We start from the raw sequence: 15086 nt of genomic DNA, 5'->3' as shown, positions 1-15086 counted from the left end.
TTATGGATAAACATATTTCTGTTCAGGATCTAGATCTTGTAGAGGTTGCTCCGCGCCCCCCCCCCCCCCATTACTATCACCGTAGTAGTTCCCTCCCACACTAAAAACTAGAAGAATGAGGAACACACTTTCCTACATGCAACATTGAAGTTGTGTTGATTTTAGAGCCTAAATACATTGACAGATCAGAAGTGCAGCTTTCAGTAGCTCCTTGTTACTGGTTACTACTATGCTGCTCCTGCAGTTACTAATGTGGTGTCAAGAACAATTAAGACAATTATTCATTTAAAGCCTCAAATATTGTATAATGCATCTATTGTAAATGCCAAGATTTATGTAGGGAAAAATCTTTGTAGCATCACAAGTTGGTCATCTGCCTTACAAATCATGCTGCATGTAATTCCTGAAGTTTATGAGATCTGAAAATAATTGCAATTTGCCTGACCCATTCATCTACTAAGACCAGCTGCAAAGAATCTAATCTTCTCTCTACACAATTTTTAATGGCTTAATTAACATAGTAATCACTTGGATTTGAAAATATATCTTGCCTGTATTATTAGTAACATGTACAATGCGCAAGTTGATCAAGGATTCACTGATTTACAAAATACAATAATCTCTGACATTTATTACAATGAGAACAACATTACTGTTTAATCATTAGTAATATAAAATTACTTTAAAAATAGAGAGGTCTTTGAGAAAACAAGAAAAAGGAGCCTTTTAAAAACAGATCTTATTTATGAAGAATTGCATTTCATCGTACACAGTCTTGTACTGTATACCCACCTAGAGGGGAAAAACTATTAAAAAAACAATGAAAGGGGAAAAAATTTCTGCCAGATTAACCAGCATAGTGAACTTCTACACATTTATAGGTACTTTTAGTAAAAACATACATTTACTTTTCTGTAAACATCAACTTCCATTTAGATTCTGCATTTATACAAATCAGAAGGTACCAGTATGAAGAACATTCAAACTTTTTATAAGATTAATTCAACATAATGTACTAACTGTTTAAGGAAAAGAACAACAAAGGAGAAAGCAAAATATTCAAAGAGAAACAAATACAGCAATGTGACCCTGGGTTATCTGGTACCTTGTGCTCTGCAATGCAAACAAAATACAATCAAAGCTAAGAATCCTGCAGAACAAGGGATGGTTAGTTATTTTGCTGAACGGTGCCATATGTGTATGTGAATTCCATCTGAGGGAGCTCACATGATGGAAAGCAGTTGCTGCTGGGGAAAAGAAAGACGGAAGAGTTGCCCTACACAGGAATTTCAGTCATTCTGACGATGGAGACACTGATTTTAATCTGTTAATCAAGAACTGTAACTATAGAAACAATTAATTCAGTTCCGGTATTTTCCAGCAGATGTCCTCACAAGTCAATAGTGTCAACCAGAGATATCACCATAACAAAAACTCTGGGGAGGGGAAGGAAAGGAGAATAGATTCAAATTAAGGTGATATGAAAACCTGTAAATAAAAACAAGGTAATGGTAACAATACACTATTTTATTTATCATTCTTAAATACAATCTTGAAAGATTATAAACAAAGGGCAAAAAAAATATGGCATATCACCGGAATCTGAATGAATAAATGGCTCTAAAATGGGTATTCACAGTACTTCAGTTCTGTTGTCAGACTTTCTATTTCCCTCTCCAGCACTGAAAAAGCAAAAGGTTCTAAAAGTGATGGTCTATCATTTTAAACATTTAAATGTGAAGAGCGATCAGTGTGTTTCAGTTGGGGAACAACATAAAACCCTGTACAATATCCCTTTCTCTTACGTAAGAATGTCACTATAAACCATATCACAGACATACAGTTGATGTGTTTCTGCCTCCACTACTTGCTACTGGCAAGGACATACAAATGTTGCCACCAAATGGAGTTTTCTGTAAGCATGAGATGCCTTGGGTATTCCTGTGAAATTGCAAGCAGATGAATTTATAAATAAAGGTGATCCTCAGAGTTAGCTCAATAGCTGTGAAGTTTAAAGACCACAGTAAAATATTTATCTTACTTGTTCTTTCACATAGTGGATAATCAATCCTTGGTACACGGATATCTGTAGAATTAATAAAATATTAAGACCCACTTAGCTACAGATTCACTTATCCAATCAAGTATTGTTTCTGTAAGGTTATACAGTAATTTCCCCTAGTGGCAACTGAATTCAAACAACTTTCCCTTCTACTAACAAAAACAGAAATATTTCACTTACTGTTCAGTACTATGAGCAAAGGATAATTTTTTCCCCCTTTTTTTCACTAGCAAAATTTTAGTGCTTATGTCAGGGAAGGCTGATAACACTAACCAAAGCAAATAAAATGTGACAAGGTGCTATGATTGCTTCATCCCAAACTTGCTCATCCAAAGTAGTCTTGAGATGAAACATCCGTTTTTGTTCTCAGCTCTAAAAGAATACAAACAGTGCAGTGGTTTTGTAATAAGCATTCATCATGGGCTAGGTTAAGAACACAAACTTCGGTGTTTCTGAGAGGTGAGAGTACACTGTGTTGGATTATTATAATTATTTGGGTGCCCTCAAATCACTCTGACATTCAATGTGCTTTGAGCACTTAATTCCCTTAGGCTCCTTTGAAAATCCCAGCCATAAGTAATACACTCTCCTTCCCACTACCAGAGCTAGTGCTGTTAGGCTGGTGGAAACTCATGGATATGCACCTCGCTAAGTTTTTCTGTCAGCCCCATCTCCATAGTACCTGACTGTCTAGCTGTGGATTGGAATCCAGCACAAAGGGAGTTCTTCTTCGGAAAGGACATACCCAAAAAGAGAGAGAACATCTGAAAAAGAATTTCTGAGCAACCTTGCGAGACTGAATAGGAAAAGAAACTGAGAAGCTATATCCCCTTATGTGAAAGCTTGCAAACATTTTAATGACTCACCATCACTATTAATGATGGAGCATGCATAGACTCATTGCAATTTAGGGCAGGAAGGGACTTCAAAAGGTCATCTAGTCCATCCATAACCAACTGTGAAATGGAACCCAAGAAATCAGTTGATGTTATCAAAGTTTTCCTTCTATATTTTCTATACCTACAACTAGGTGAAAGGTGATATCACCATTTAGAGAAATAAAATTGGTTACAAAACCTCAAAGTCTGAGGGCTCTTGTCAGCATGTCATCTGACATTTCAATAGCATAAATGGCTGTATTCCAAGAGGCTTATTGTGCTCTTTTTTAAAAATATGGCATTTTTTTTTTCACTTGACATCCGTGAATGACCATGTTTCAATGCTGCAGGAATGTCATGCTTCTTGATCGATCAAGGAAACATTTTATATAATAGCAATTTGCAGTTGAAATAATATCTTGAGCTTGATGGAAAGACTCTCTGCATTTAATTTATCCTGAGAAGAGATTATTGAGGGTTCTAGAATCTGAAAAACAATTCAGATACAGTAAATTACAACGTTTGAGTTCTCTCAGCTTATGCACAGGGTCCTCTTCAATTGTCCCTGAGTGGAGATATTTTCCACAAACCATAACTCTTATTTTCCCGAATCACAAACTGAAGCATAGAATAACTTTGTAATATAAATATTTCCATTTTAAATAATGGATGAAAATATACAGATGAAAACTTATGACTGGACAGCAGCTACAGTGTATCGCTTGTTTGTTCAGGTTCACTCCATTGACTTTTCTCTTCCTTCTGAAGCCTAACATCCAGGAGTTTAGGTCCTAAGCAGATATTAAGTATCTGTACTTAATACACATGTTTGCTGTAGAAACACGGTATTACCAAAACAGACAGCCTATACAAAGCTATACATAATACTAAAGCAAAACAATTCATGTTTAGATTTTCCCTGTGGCGGCTGGGCTCATTATGCAAATACATTAAAGTCAAAAACATAACCCCCTGATAGACTAAGTCATCCAAATGGGACTTTTCTTTTCCAGTAAACTGTATAAGGATAACTGTACGCATATTCAAAGAAACAGGATGTAATTTTATTGGATGTCCGCAGGTAATCTTATCACACAAGGGAATGGAAGAATCTGTGGTATGGCACAACACAATACCTTATTCTAAACAATTAAATAGAAGGTTAAATGATATGTAGCATGATAAAAATCAGTAGCCTCCATATTTTAGGCACTACTGATTAATTTAAAATAAAATTTAATAAATTGAAAAAAATAACGTTGTCCATTGGTTAATCTATTGCACCGTCTTTAAATGAAACAGCACTTTGAAACTCACAAATAAAAAAGCAGCACTCTCTTTTAATACCAACACCACTGTAACACATACCTTAGCGTGGCATGCAAATCCACATCTGCAGTCATTTTTTGTATTAACAAATGGAATGGTTATTTTCTATTTCAAATATTAGTAGCATAACATGTAAGTGCAGATCATTCTGGCCACAAGTGTGGTAAGCCTTAACAAGTGTGTATTACAAGAGCATAAAATGCATAATGTAACACTTACATCCAAAAACTTATCTTTTTTATATTGTAACATAGGCCGTCCTACAGGTAGAATTACAAGTTGCTGGACCCACATCTTCAGTTAACAGGATTACTGACCTTTCCTGGTTTTATTTAAAAAATAGAAGCAGTCACCATCAAAGCAGAACCATTAACAATCCAGTCAAAAGAATGCCATAGTTCCTTTGAAAAAATAATTCGTCCATTTAGCAAACTCCATTACATGGGAAAGTTTTCATTATATAGGCATGTTGGAGTCTTACGGTGGTACTGTAAAGTCTTTCCTGTTGGGTATACATTTGTACAACCACTATGATATGGTACAATATCATCAATAAAAATTGGTCAAACTGAGCTAAGCTTCACAAGACCACGCACTGAGTCTTCATGCAATGAATCTTGGCTAGCTAGGCTCAGGATGTGCATGGTATGGCTGTGTGTTATAGGGCTCCCTGCTGGCAGCATACCAGGAGGTGATGGAGCTTCCTCAGGAGTGAGAAACTGATGACCTTCATGTTCCTCTTTTAATGGTATCATGTCTGTCAAACCGGTTTCTGATGTGAGATTTGGCATGGAGGACGGTGGTGTCGGCTGCCCTAGAGTTAGCGTGGCACAAGGAGGGCCGATAGTGGTCTTTCCTGGTAAAGGTAGCTCTTCACTAGTTATGCTGGGTTCACTCTGTAGTAGTGGTGTGGCAGCAGCCTGTAAAACGAATTTAGTGCTCTGAATGCACTGATCTTGATCACACTGAAGGAGGTCAAAACCCATACAGGGCAAACAAAACAGAAATGGGAAGATGTGGACAGAAGAGGTATGGAAAAAAATGGAATGTGAGAAGAAAGAAGAGAGTCATTAGTATCATTCCAGGGTTAGACTGCTGACAATAAAAGAGCATGCATAACTAAACCAGCTGCATTCTGGGATGAAAGTCGGAGTAGACTATGATAAACATTACAGTGTATGAGAGTCAGGGACTTCAGCTGACTCTAAAGAGGTACTTTCTAAACAACTTTAACTTAGTTGGTTATTACTTATTCTTACTTGAAAATCTTGGAAATGCCTAATGATCAGGTTTTGCTTGGTTCGCTGCATATTTGGACAAAAGTGGCAGCTCAAATGTCACTGACTCCAAAAAGCATTTCAGCAGGCAGCTGGACAATTTTAACACAGCAACTTTTACTCTAGGATGGCTAGGAATTCAGAAAAAATCTTAAGCCATATCGCAAATATCTTTTTGAGTTTTAGAGCACTAGGTTTGTCTCCTTTCTATTTATTTTATCAGGCTTCACGTAACCTGAGAATTACTGGGCTACAGAAGAGCTTTTTCAGGGCAAACATCCCTTTGAATGCAGCCAGTTTTGTAAAAATTCATCTAGTAATACAGTCTCATTGCCCAAGATTTTGCTTCCCAGATTGTTTAAGCTGTTAATATTCTTCAGCCAGGAGATATGTACAAAACAATTATCAACCTGCAGCTTGATCACATGGACTTGATAGAAAAGTTCACTTCCATGGTTTTTTATGCTGCTTATTCATTTGTTTAATCTTGACAATATGGAGGATCAAAACATAGCTGATTAAACATTTGTTTTCTGGCAAGCATCCAAGATTTTTTAAACATAATGGACCAAATTCACACAGCTGTAACTCCATTTAAGCCAGTAGAATTTCACCAGGAATTAATTTGACCTAAAATCATATTTACAAGGACAGTATTTGCAAAAATTAGTCAGTCAATCCCCAAGGTGGCCGAGTTGTTAACCGCAATACTGTAATATGTCCAACTAACTAAAAATTGAAACATGTTTCATGGGCAAACCATTGATTGGCAAAGATATCATCCCTTCTTCAAAAAAATCTATACCAAGGCATCAGTTTTGAGGTAACTGCTCTTTAAGGGAGAACGCTGGAGTCTACAGCCTAGGGGTAACCAAGGAGGCCCTGCCCACCCTAGGATTGAGCTATCTAAACATGAAGAGGCAGCTGAGAGAGAGACAGGGGAGTAGAAGCCATGTATGCTGTAGTTGGTGGTGATTTCTCTGTCTCCAGGACACCGGTCTAATCAGACTCAGATACGTGGTGTTATGTCTGAGAGCTCTGAACCAGGGTCCTGAGGTGAGAGTCTTATGAACCATTTGTTGTAACTGCTCCTACCCTTATGCCTTATTAAAGAGAACATGCTATTTTATTAGTGTGTATTGGCTTCTCCTCTGTCTTCCCCTGCTGCTCCCAGGCTGTTAAAGTGAACCTACTATTGCCCCAATCAGGGGAAATTAAGGTGCAGCCCAGCACCCTACTCACACCCCTGAGTGACATAAGTTTTGCCAACATAGGCTGTAGTGTAGGCATATTCTTAATCAATTGCCTGCCACTGCCGTGGTCTTGGGCATTGGTGCACCACTCAGATCCCCCACCAGGCGAAATGGCTCCACAGAAGCTACAATAAAATATAGTGCATAATGACCATAAAATCCCAATACATAGGGCACAAATGATAAGATACTCTAAATGGTTTAGGAGCCTAACTCCCATTTCCTTTTAGTGGGACTTGGGCACTTCTGAAACTTTCACCCACAATGTAGTTTGTACACTCCTTATGCAGTTTCATCTTCCAGAATGATGTATACATTGAGTTTCAAATACATTCTTTTCTTTCATACAATTCTCTTATTCAAGGCTTGGTGGTGAGCATTCAGGCCTGGATCTAGCAAAGCACCGAAGCATGTAAGTCAGGGGTCTCAAACATGTGGCCTGTGGAGTTATTTCCCACGGCCCGCCATAGCTCCCCTGCCCCCCGCCTCCTCCCCTCTGCCTCTGCCCCCTCGAGCGCGCCACGTCCACACTCCTGCGCTTCCCACCACTAAACAGCTGTTTGGCGGTGCTTAGGACTTTCCATGGGGGGAGGAGCAGGAACGTGGCGCGCTCAGGAGAGGAGATGGAGGACAAGCGGGGCTGGGGCAGGGATTTGGGGAAGGGGTTGGAATAGGGCTGGGAGGGAGGGGAGTTGGGGTGCAGACTTTGGGGAAGGGATTGGGATGGGGAAAGGGTGGGAAGAGGTGGGGCAGGGCCTCATGGAAGGGGAGGAGTGGGGGAGGGGCCGGGGGCGCTTTTGTATCTTTGTATGAAAAGGTGTCAGTGATGCGGCCCTTGGGCCAATGTACTAGTCCTCATGTGGCCCTTGTGGTGATTTGAGTTTGAGATCCCTGATGTAAGTAGTCCCATATGACTTTAAAAGCTTAAAGCTGAGCACATACTTCAGTGCTTTGCTGGGAAGGGGCAGGGTGTTCAGCACCTTGCAGGATCAAGTCCTTGATTGGCTATTCATTGTGAAGACACATTCTTGACTAATAAATGGCTATTTCACTCCATCCCAAGTAATTAACTAAACTATAGCCCCTGCATCATCCTTATTAGGAATGCCCTACAAAAAAGGGGTCAGCATTCTAATCCTTCCAAGGAGACGACAAATTCCATCTTCTCTGAGAAGTACTAGTCAAACGCTATACTCTTACACAACAAAGGCTATAACCACCAGAGCATACTCATAAGAAATAATTTTAGCAGCTGATTTATTGCCTTAGTGATGTTTCAGCATTTATCTTCAAAAGCAGATCATTGCCCAATGGTGCCCAAGCACCATAAGTACACAATTTAAATAGCATGAAGGCAATTTACTTAGAGTTATGTAATGGTCTGTATTAAATAATTTTAATTGAATTCTAATTCATTGAATTCTAATTCACTGTAACTGAACCAACATCTCAAAGATACTGAGAAAGAAGCTTGATAAAGCTCCATTAAAAAGGAAACCATACATTTATCAGAGTTTAATGTGTATAAAAGAGCATTCTCCTTTTTCTCCACTTCCATGAGTCCTCCCCTTTTCTGAAGGTTGGTACCACATCTCATTTCCTGACCACTACTCTCTACCTGGTACATCCCCAGCACTCCATCCCTTTTCCAAAATAATTTTCAGTAGTTTGGTAAATTCGTGAGCTAAATCCTTAATACTCTAAGAAGCATATCATCTGGATCAACTGACTCATAGTTGTTCATATTTCCCTAAAATTCCTCCCCTGCCTTTTATCAATTGCTATTTCAAGTCCTCTTTTAAAAACACTCCTTCCAACAAGCCTACACACCACCATCCTCCCTTCGGAGGAGCATTCACAAAAATTATTGGGTGGGTGGGTGGGGGGGAATGAATCTAACAAGATACATGCTATACTTCACTATTCATTCACACTGTGTTTTGTTGCCTCCTTGAGTTTGCATACTGTCTACTACCCTAGATTTCAAACTCTTCATGGCAGGCACTATGCCTTTTTACATGGTTTGTAAGTCACCTTGCTCATTGTTGGTGCTATATATAAAAGATTATTAAAGAACAACATATTTCTCACTTCTTACTCTGTTAAGATGATTTCCTACCAAATGTGTAGTTATGCCAGTTCATATATACAGTACAATAATTATTAATGATTTATACAGTGTTAACTTGTGATAGCAACAAATTACTTGTGTGGTTCAACTAAAGAAAAGAGAACAGCTGGAACAGATCAGTGACAATCTCTAGTGCTTTTTTGTTGTTCAGATGCACCATTTCCTTACACAGCTTCTTTTTAGGTTTACAATATTCTGCATTTCATGAACTGTGATCAAATATGCAACTTTTTATGTAAAATATAACAATAAACAGCTTTCCACAATCTTAAACAGGCAAATCTTGGGACATACTAGGTTTTAAATTTGTTTTGAGAATGGATTATAGCGGGATTTATATTATAAGAGGCATACGCATGAAATGAATCTCTCAAATCTATGGCATTTTTATGCAAGTATAACACTCTTCGATTTGTGATATACACAAGCTATCAAAAAGAGATTTGTCTACGAAGATAATCTGAAGGTGTTCCCTGATTACATGATATGTTTCCTGGGTGACACAAAATACAGGGGGGGAAATGTTAGTAGGAAGTGCCCTCAAAGATATTCCACTGAAGTTTTCAATATTAAAATTTTCGATTAAAAACCCCCCTAAAAAGCCAACAATGGGGTATCAAACTATTTATAGCTCAATTGTTCAAAAAGATTGGAGTTAAGCCCCTTGGCTCCTTTTTCCTCTAGATTCTATCATCTGATTTTGTTTGCTGTACACAGCTTCCCCCTTTTAACTGGAGCAGCTGACTGAGCCTAAAAAATACGGGATCAAGTGCTTGTAAGTACAGAAGTTCGATTGTGTATATTATATATCTATATGGAAATTTGTCATTTTGATATTTATTTTCACACCAACAGCCACGTACAAACTAGACAATGTGAAAAAGCTAATTCTTTACTTTATTTTACAAATAATTCATACAAAGAAGTGTATGCACACAGGTTTTCTGAAGAAAATTTGATTTTACCCCACACAATATATATTATTAGAGCTCTTGTTCATATTAATATAGCTCTCACACTAACACCACCAGCAGCAATTCTATTAGTTTTAAATGCAAAATTAACTTCATAGCTAAAATTCTCTAATAGCAATATCTTTAAAAATGTTACAATTCTTGAAGTACTTAAGAAAAGGCTGCACAACGGAGTTCTCTAACGAGCTACAAATAAAACACAAATAATAATAAATGGTTAAGAGGAGGATTGGTTGAGCTGAATGATGGAGTTATGACTTAGTGGGCATACCTGAAACCTAGTGAGATGAAACACGTAACTGGCATGTCAGTTTAGATGGGCACAATCTATATGTGAAAGATGGAGGGATGGAAGGTGAAACTGTATATCAATGTACACAATGCCAGCAAGCTATCTTTTGACAGTGAAGGATAGGATGATGATATACTTGGTGAGAATGGAAGGAATTGTGTTTGTGCAGTGTCCAGTGCAGTGGGGCACCAATCCCAACTGGGGCCTTTAGGTGCTATCCTAATAGAAATATTTACTACTAATAATAATTGTAATGATGGAAGGAATGAAAAGCAAAGGAGAAAGTACATTGCTACAGATCACATGGAGAATGAGAATTAAAATTTCATGGATCAAACCTCGAAGTGCTAAAAAACATAAGATCGTCCTTTTATGAATATCCTTACCCAGAGGATAACCTGTTTGTTACTCTTCAGATGTATATGTATGAAAACGATTCCTAGGATTTGTGGAGGGCAGCGTTATGACTCCAGCCAGAGGCTCTACATCTTGCAGAAAGGGAAGAAATGGAGGACTGAGAATAATCGGGAACTTGGCACCAATGACTGTAAACTACCAAGGTACTAAGGAACAGATGCCTACGATGCGATAGCACAAATGTTAGATTTAAAAAAAGGAAGTTAAGGAAATTAAGAAATGGACCAAGCATGATGTAAAGGGTGGAAATATTAAGATTTACCAGTTGGTAACAAGGTGGAGAATCCTAAGAGATACCATTCTTAACAACAAACTACAATTCTTCTGGGAGGTGGCGGGGTGTGTGTGTGCGCTCACAGAATGAAAAGTATTAAATGTTGCTTTATAATGGACTGCCAAAAGAACTGAGGGTGAAAATATCCTGTATTAGAAATCAAATCAGAATACAAAGAATCAATTCAGGCTTGTAAGGAAAAGATAAATACAAGAGAAATGCAGATTGACTTAATGGTAGGCACAAGGAGTAAGGGGAATAAGAGCTTTCACAGACCGATAAGAGGAAAAAAGAACTAAATAGAAAGTAGGAATAAATGAGGAGAGGGTAACAGACGATTCCAAAATGGCTGAGATATTGCAGTCCTTGCTTAAAAAAAAAAAAAGGAAAAAAAAACGATACAAAAAAACCCCAACTCTTTAAACAAGAGAGAGGGTATTTGGACAATTGTGAAGTAATGAAGACCTTGTAAAAATAGGGTATTAAGGAGTTAGCTCATGAATTTACCAAACTACTGAAAATTATTTTGGAAAAGGGATGGGGTGCTAGGGATGTATGAGGCAGAGGGTCGTGATTGGGAAATCAAATGTGGTACCAATCTTCAGAAAAGGATAGTGTGATCCTGGTAATTACCATCTGGTAAATCTAATTTCAGACCCGAGTCAAATAATGGAAATATTGAGAGAAAAAACTTTGTAAACATCTAGAAAATAAGCCTCCAGTTTGTGAAGAACAAATTACACCAAACAATCTCTGTCTCAGTGCTTTGAGAGGACTGCAAAATCAGTGACTGAAGAGAATGCAGATGTAATTATCAAGATTGAAGTAAATCATTCAATGGACAGCTACACAAAATCTCAATGGCAAAATTATTGCAAATACCCTTAAATATAAAAACAGATTGTAAATAGGATGATGGATCACAAATAAGGATAGTAATAAAAGGTACTGTATTGCATTGGAAGGAGGAGTGTAGTGGATTGCCATTGAGATTGGTCTTTGAGTTAAACTTAAAATCTTCAGTGATAAGACCTTGAAGAGGGCAAACACCACATTAAATTCACAAATGATACTGAACAAGAAGATGCTGTGAAAAATGAAGATATAAAACAAAGCATCCTAGAAATATTAAAAGATGGGAGCTGGAATTAAAATGAGATTCTGCCTGGAAAGATGCAAGCCAGTGGGGAAAATATTCTGAAAAAGTCAATTTTAATTCAACCTGGAAAGAAATAATGAGGGAGACACAGAAGTCATAGTGCAGAGAATATTAGATGAGTCACCACTGAATCATGGCAGAAACAGGCCAATGAGATTGTGTTCCATAGATAGAATCATTAAATTATAGTATAGCACAGCACAGAAAAGTGATAACTGTTCTCTGTATGGTTTGGTGGGACTGCCCCTGGAATTTTGCATCCACTTAGAATTATAGAATATTAGGGGTGGAAGGGACCTCAGGAGGTCATCTAGTTCAACCCCCTGCTCAAAGCAGGGCCAATCCCCAATTAAATCATCCCAGCCAGGGCTTTGTCAAGCCTGACCTTAACCTCAAAGGAAGGAGATTCAACCACCTCCCTAGGTAACACATTCCAGTGCTTCACCACCCTCTTAGTGAAAAAGTTTTTCCTAATATCTAACCTAAACCTCCCCCACTGCAACTTGAGACCATTACTCCTTGTTTTGTCATCTGCTACCACTGAGAACAGTTTAGATCCATCCTCTTTAGAACCCCCTTTCAGGTAGTTGAAAGCAGCTATCAAATCCCCCCTCATTCTTCTCTTCCGCAGACTAAACAATCCCAATCAGCCTCTCCTCATAACTCATGTGTTCCAGTCCCCTGATAAATTTTGTTGCCCTCTGCTGGATGCTTTCCAATTTTTCCACATCCTTCTTGTAGTGTGGGGCCCAAAACTGGACACAGTACTCCAGATGAGGCCTCACCAATGTTGAATAGAGGGGAATGATCACATCCCTCGATCTGCTAGCAATGCCCCTACTTATGCAGCCCAAAATGCCATGAGCCTTCTTGGCAACAAGGGCACACTGTTGACTCATATCCAGTTCTAGTCCACTGTAACCCCTACATCCTTTTCTGCAGAACTGCTGCCCAGCCATTCAGTCCCTAGTCTGTAGTGGTGCATAGGATTCTTCCATCCTAAGTGCAGGACTCTGCACTTGTCCTTGTTGAACCTCATCAGATTTCTTTTGGCCCAATCCTCTAATTTGTCTAGGTCCTTCTGTATCTTATCCCTACCCTCCAGTGTATCTACCATTCCTCCCAGTTTAGTGTCATCTGCAAATTTGCTGAGGGTGCAGTACACGTCATCCTCCAGATCATTAATGAAGATATTGAACAAAACCGGCCCCAGGATGGACCCTTGGGGCACTCTGCTTGATACAGGCTGCCAACTAGACATTGAGCCATTGATCACTACCCGTTGAGCCAGACAATCTAGCCAACTTGCTATCTACCTTATAGTCCATTCATCCAGCCCATACTTCTTTAACTTGCTGGCAAGAATACTGTGGGAGACCGTATCAAAAGTTTTGCTAAAGTGAAGGAATAACACATCCACTGCTTTCCTCTCTCTCATCATAGAAAGCAATTAGATTAGTCAGGCATGACTTGCCCTTGGTGAATCCATGCTGACTGTTCCTGATCACTTTCCTCTCCTCTAAGTGCTTCAGAATTGATTCCTTGAGGACCTGCTCCATGATTTTTCCAGGGACTGAGGTGAGGCTGACTGGCCTGTAGTTCCCTGGATCCTCCTCCTTCCCTTTTTTAAAGATGGGCACTACTTTAGACTTTTTTCCAGTCGTCCGGGACCTCCCCCGGTCACCATGAGTTTTCAAAGATAATGGCCAATGGCTCTGCAATCACATCCGCCAACTCCTTTAGATTCATAGATACTAAGGTCAGAAAGGACCATTATGATCATCTAGTCCGACCTCCTGCACAACGCAGGCCACAGAATCTCACCCACCCACTCCTGAGAAAAACCTCTCACCTATATCTGAGCCACTGAAGTCCTCAAATCGTGGTTTAAAGACTTCAAGGAGCAGAGAATCCTCCAGCAAGTGACCTGTGCCCCATGCTACAGAGGAAGGCGAAAAACCTCCAGGGCCTCTTCCAATCTGCCCCGGAGGAAAATTCCTTCCTGATCCCAAATATGGCCATCAGCTAAACCCTGAGCATATGGGCAAGATTCACCAGCAGGAAAGAATTCTCTGTAGTAACTCAGATCCCACCCCATCTAACATCCCATCACAGGCCATTGGCGCATCCGGCCCCATGGACTTGTGCTCGTCTAGCTTTTCTAAATAGTCCCGAACCACTTCTTTCTCCACAGAGGGCTGGTCACCTCCTCCCCATGCTGTGCTGCCCAGTGCAGTAGTCTGGGACCTGACCTTGTTCGTGAAGACAGAGGCAAAAAAAGCATTGAGTACATTAGCTTTTTCCACATCCTCTGTCACTAGATTGCCTCCCTCTTTCAGTAAGGGGCCCACACTTTCCTTGACTTTCTTCTTGTTGCTAACATACCTGAAGAAACCCTTCTTGTTACTCTTAACATCTCTTGCTAGCTGCAACTCCAGGTGTAGTTTGGCCTTCCTGATTTCACTCCTGCATGCCTGAGCAATATTTTTATACTCCTCCCTGGTCATCTGTCCAATCTTCCACTTCCTGTAAGCTTCTTTTTTGTGTTTAAGATCACTTCTGGGAACATGACCAACAACAAGAAGGTGAGACAGACCAGTGAAAAAAATGGCAAGTGGATAGGAGGGCTTGACTTATGTGGAAAGATTTATGGCCTGATTCTACAAAGACTAACTCAACTGCTTAACTTTATATGATTGGTCCTACTGAGTTCAGTGGTACTCAGGGTACATAAAGTTAAGCCCACAGGAAGTCTTTGAAGGATTGGGGCATAAGAGAGCAAAATGTGCAGCTAAATGTGACTAAAGAGGATCATAAAGAAAACCTGCCCATAAATGTTCAAGAACAGAGAAGAATATTTTGCGTCAATGGGTTAATTAGAATTAATGCCCTGAAATTAAGACAAATTTAGAATGATATTGGGACAATGAGCTATACTAGATCCAGGTTTCCACCAAATAGTCTCTTAAAAATGGCACTGGTAATTACTGTAGAATAGCACAATGATCTAGGGCTGCATGTAAATGGGCTGAGCCCTTAC

The 15086-nt window shown here is 39.3% G+C and overlaps 1 protein-coding gene across 6 annotated transcripts in view; it reads right to left on the bottom strand.

Annotated features, from left to right (window-relative positions):
* Positions 1 to 611: 611 nt before the first annotated feature.
* Positions 612 to 15086, bottom strand: part of ZDHHC14 (zDHHC palmitoyltransferase 14) — a 150731-nt gene continuing 136256 nt past the window's right edge. For 4 of the 6 annotated variants that reach the window (XM_077813259.1, XM_077813263.1, XM_077813260.1 and 1 more), the window contains one exon: positions 612 to 5234. In XM_077813259.1, coding sequence (XP_077669385.1) covers positions 4833 to 5234 — 402 coding nt within the window. In that variant the 3' untranslated portion in view covers positions 612 to 4832. The remainder of the gene's footprint in view (positions 5235 to 15086) is intronic. The other 2 variants (XM_077813261.1, XM_077813262.1) reach the window with 1 other exon arrangement.

The sequence above is a fragment of the Eretmochelys imbricata genome, chromosome 3 (genome assembly GCF_965152235.1).
Source record: "Eretmochelys imbricata isolate rEreImb1 chromosome 3, rEreImb1.hap1, whole genome shotgun sequence".
Lineage (NCBI taxonomy): Eukaryota > Metazoa > Chordata > Testudines > Cheloniidae > Eretmochelys > Eretmochelys imbricata.
The sequence above is the reverse complement of the archived record's forward strand: the minus strand, read 5'-3'. Positions and strand labels throughout refer to the sequence as shown.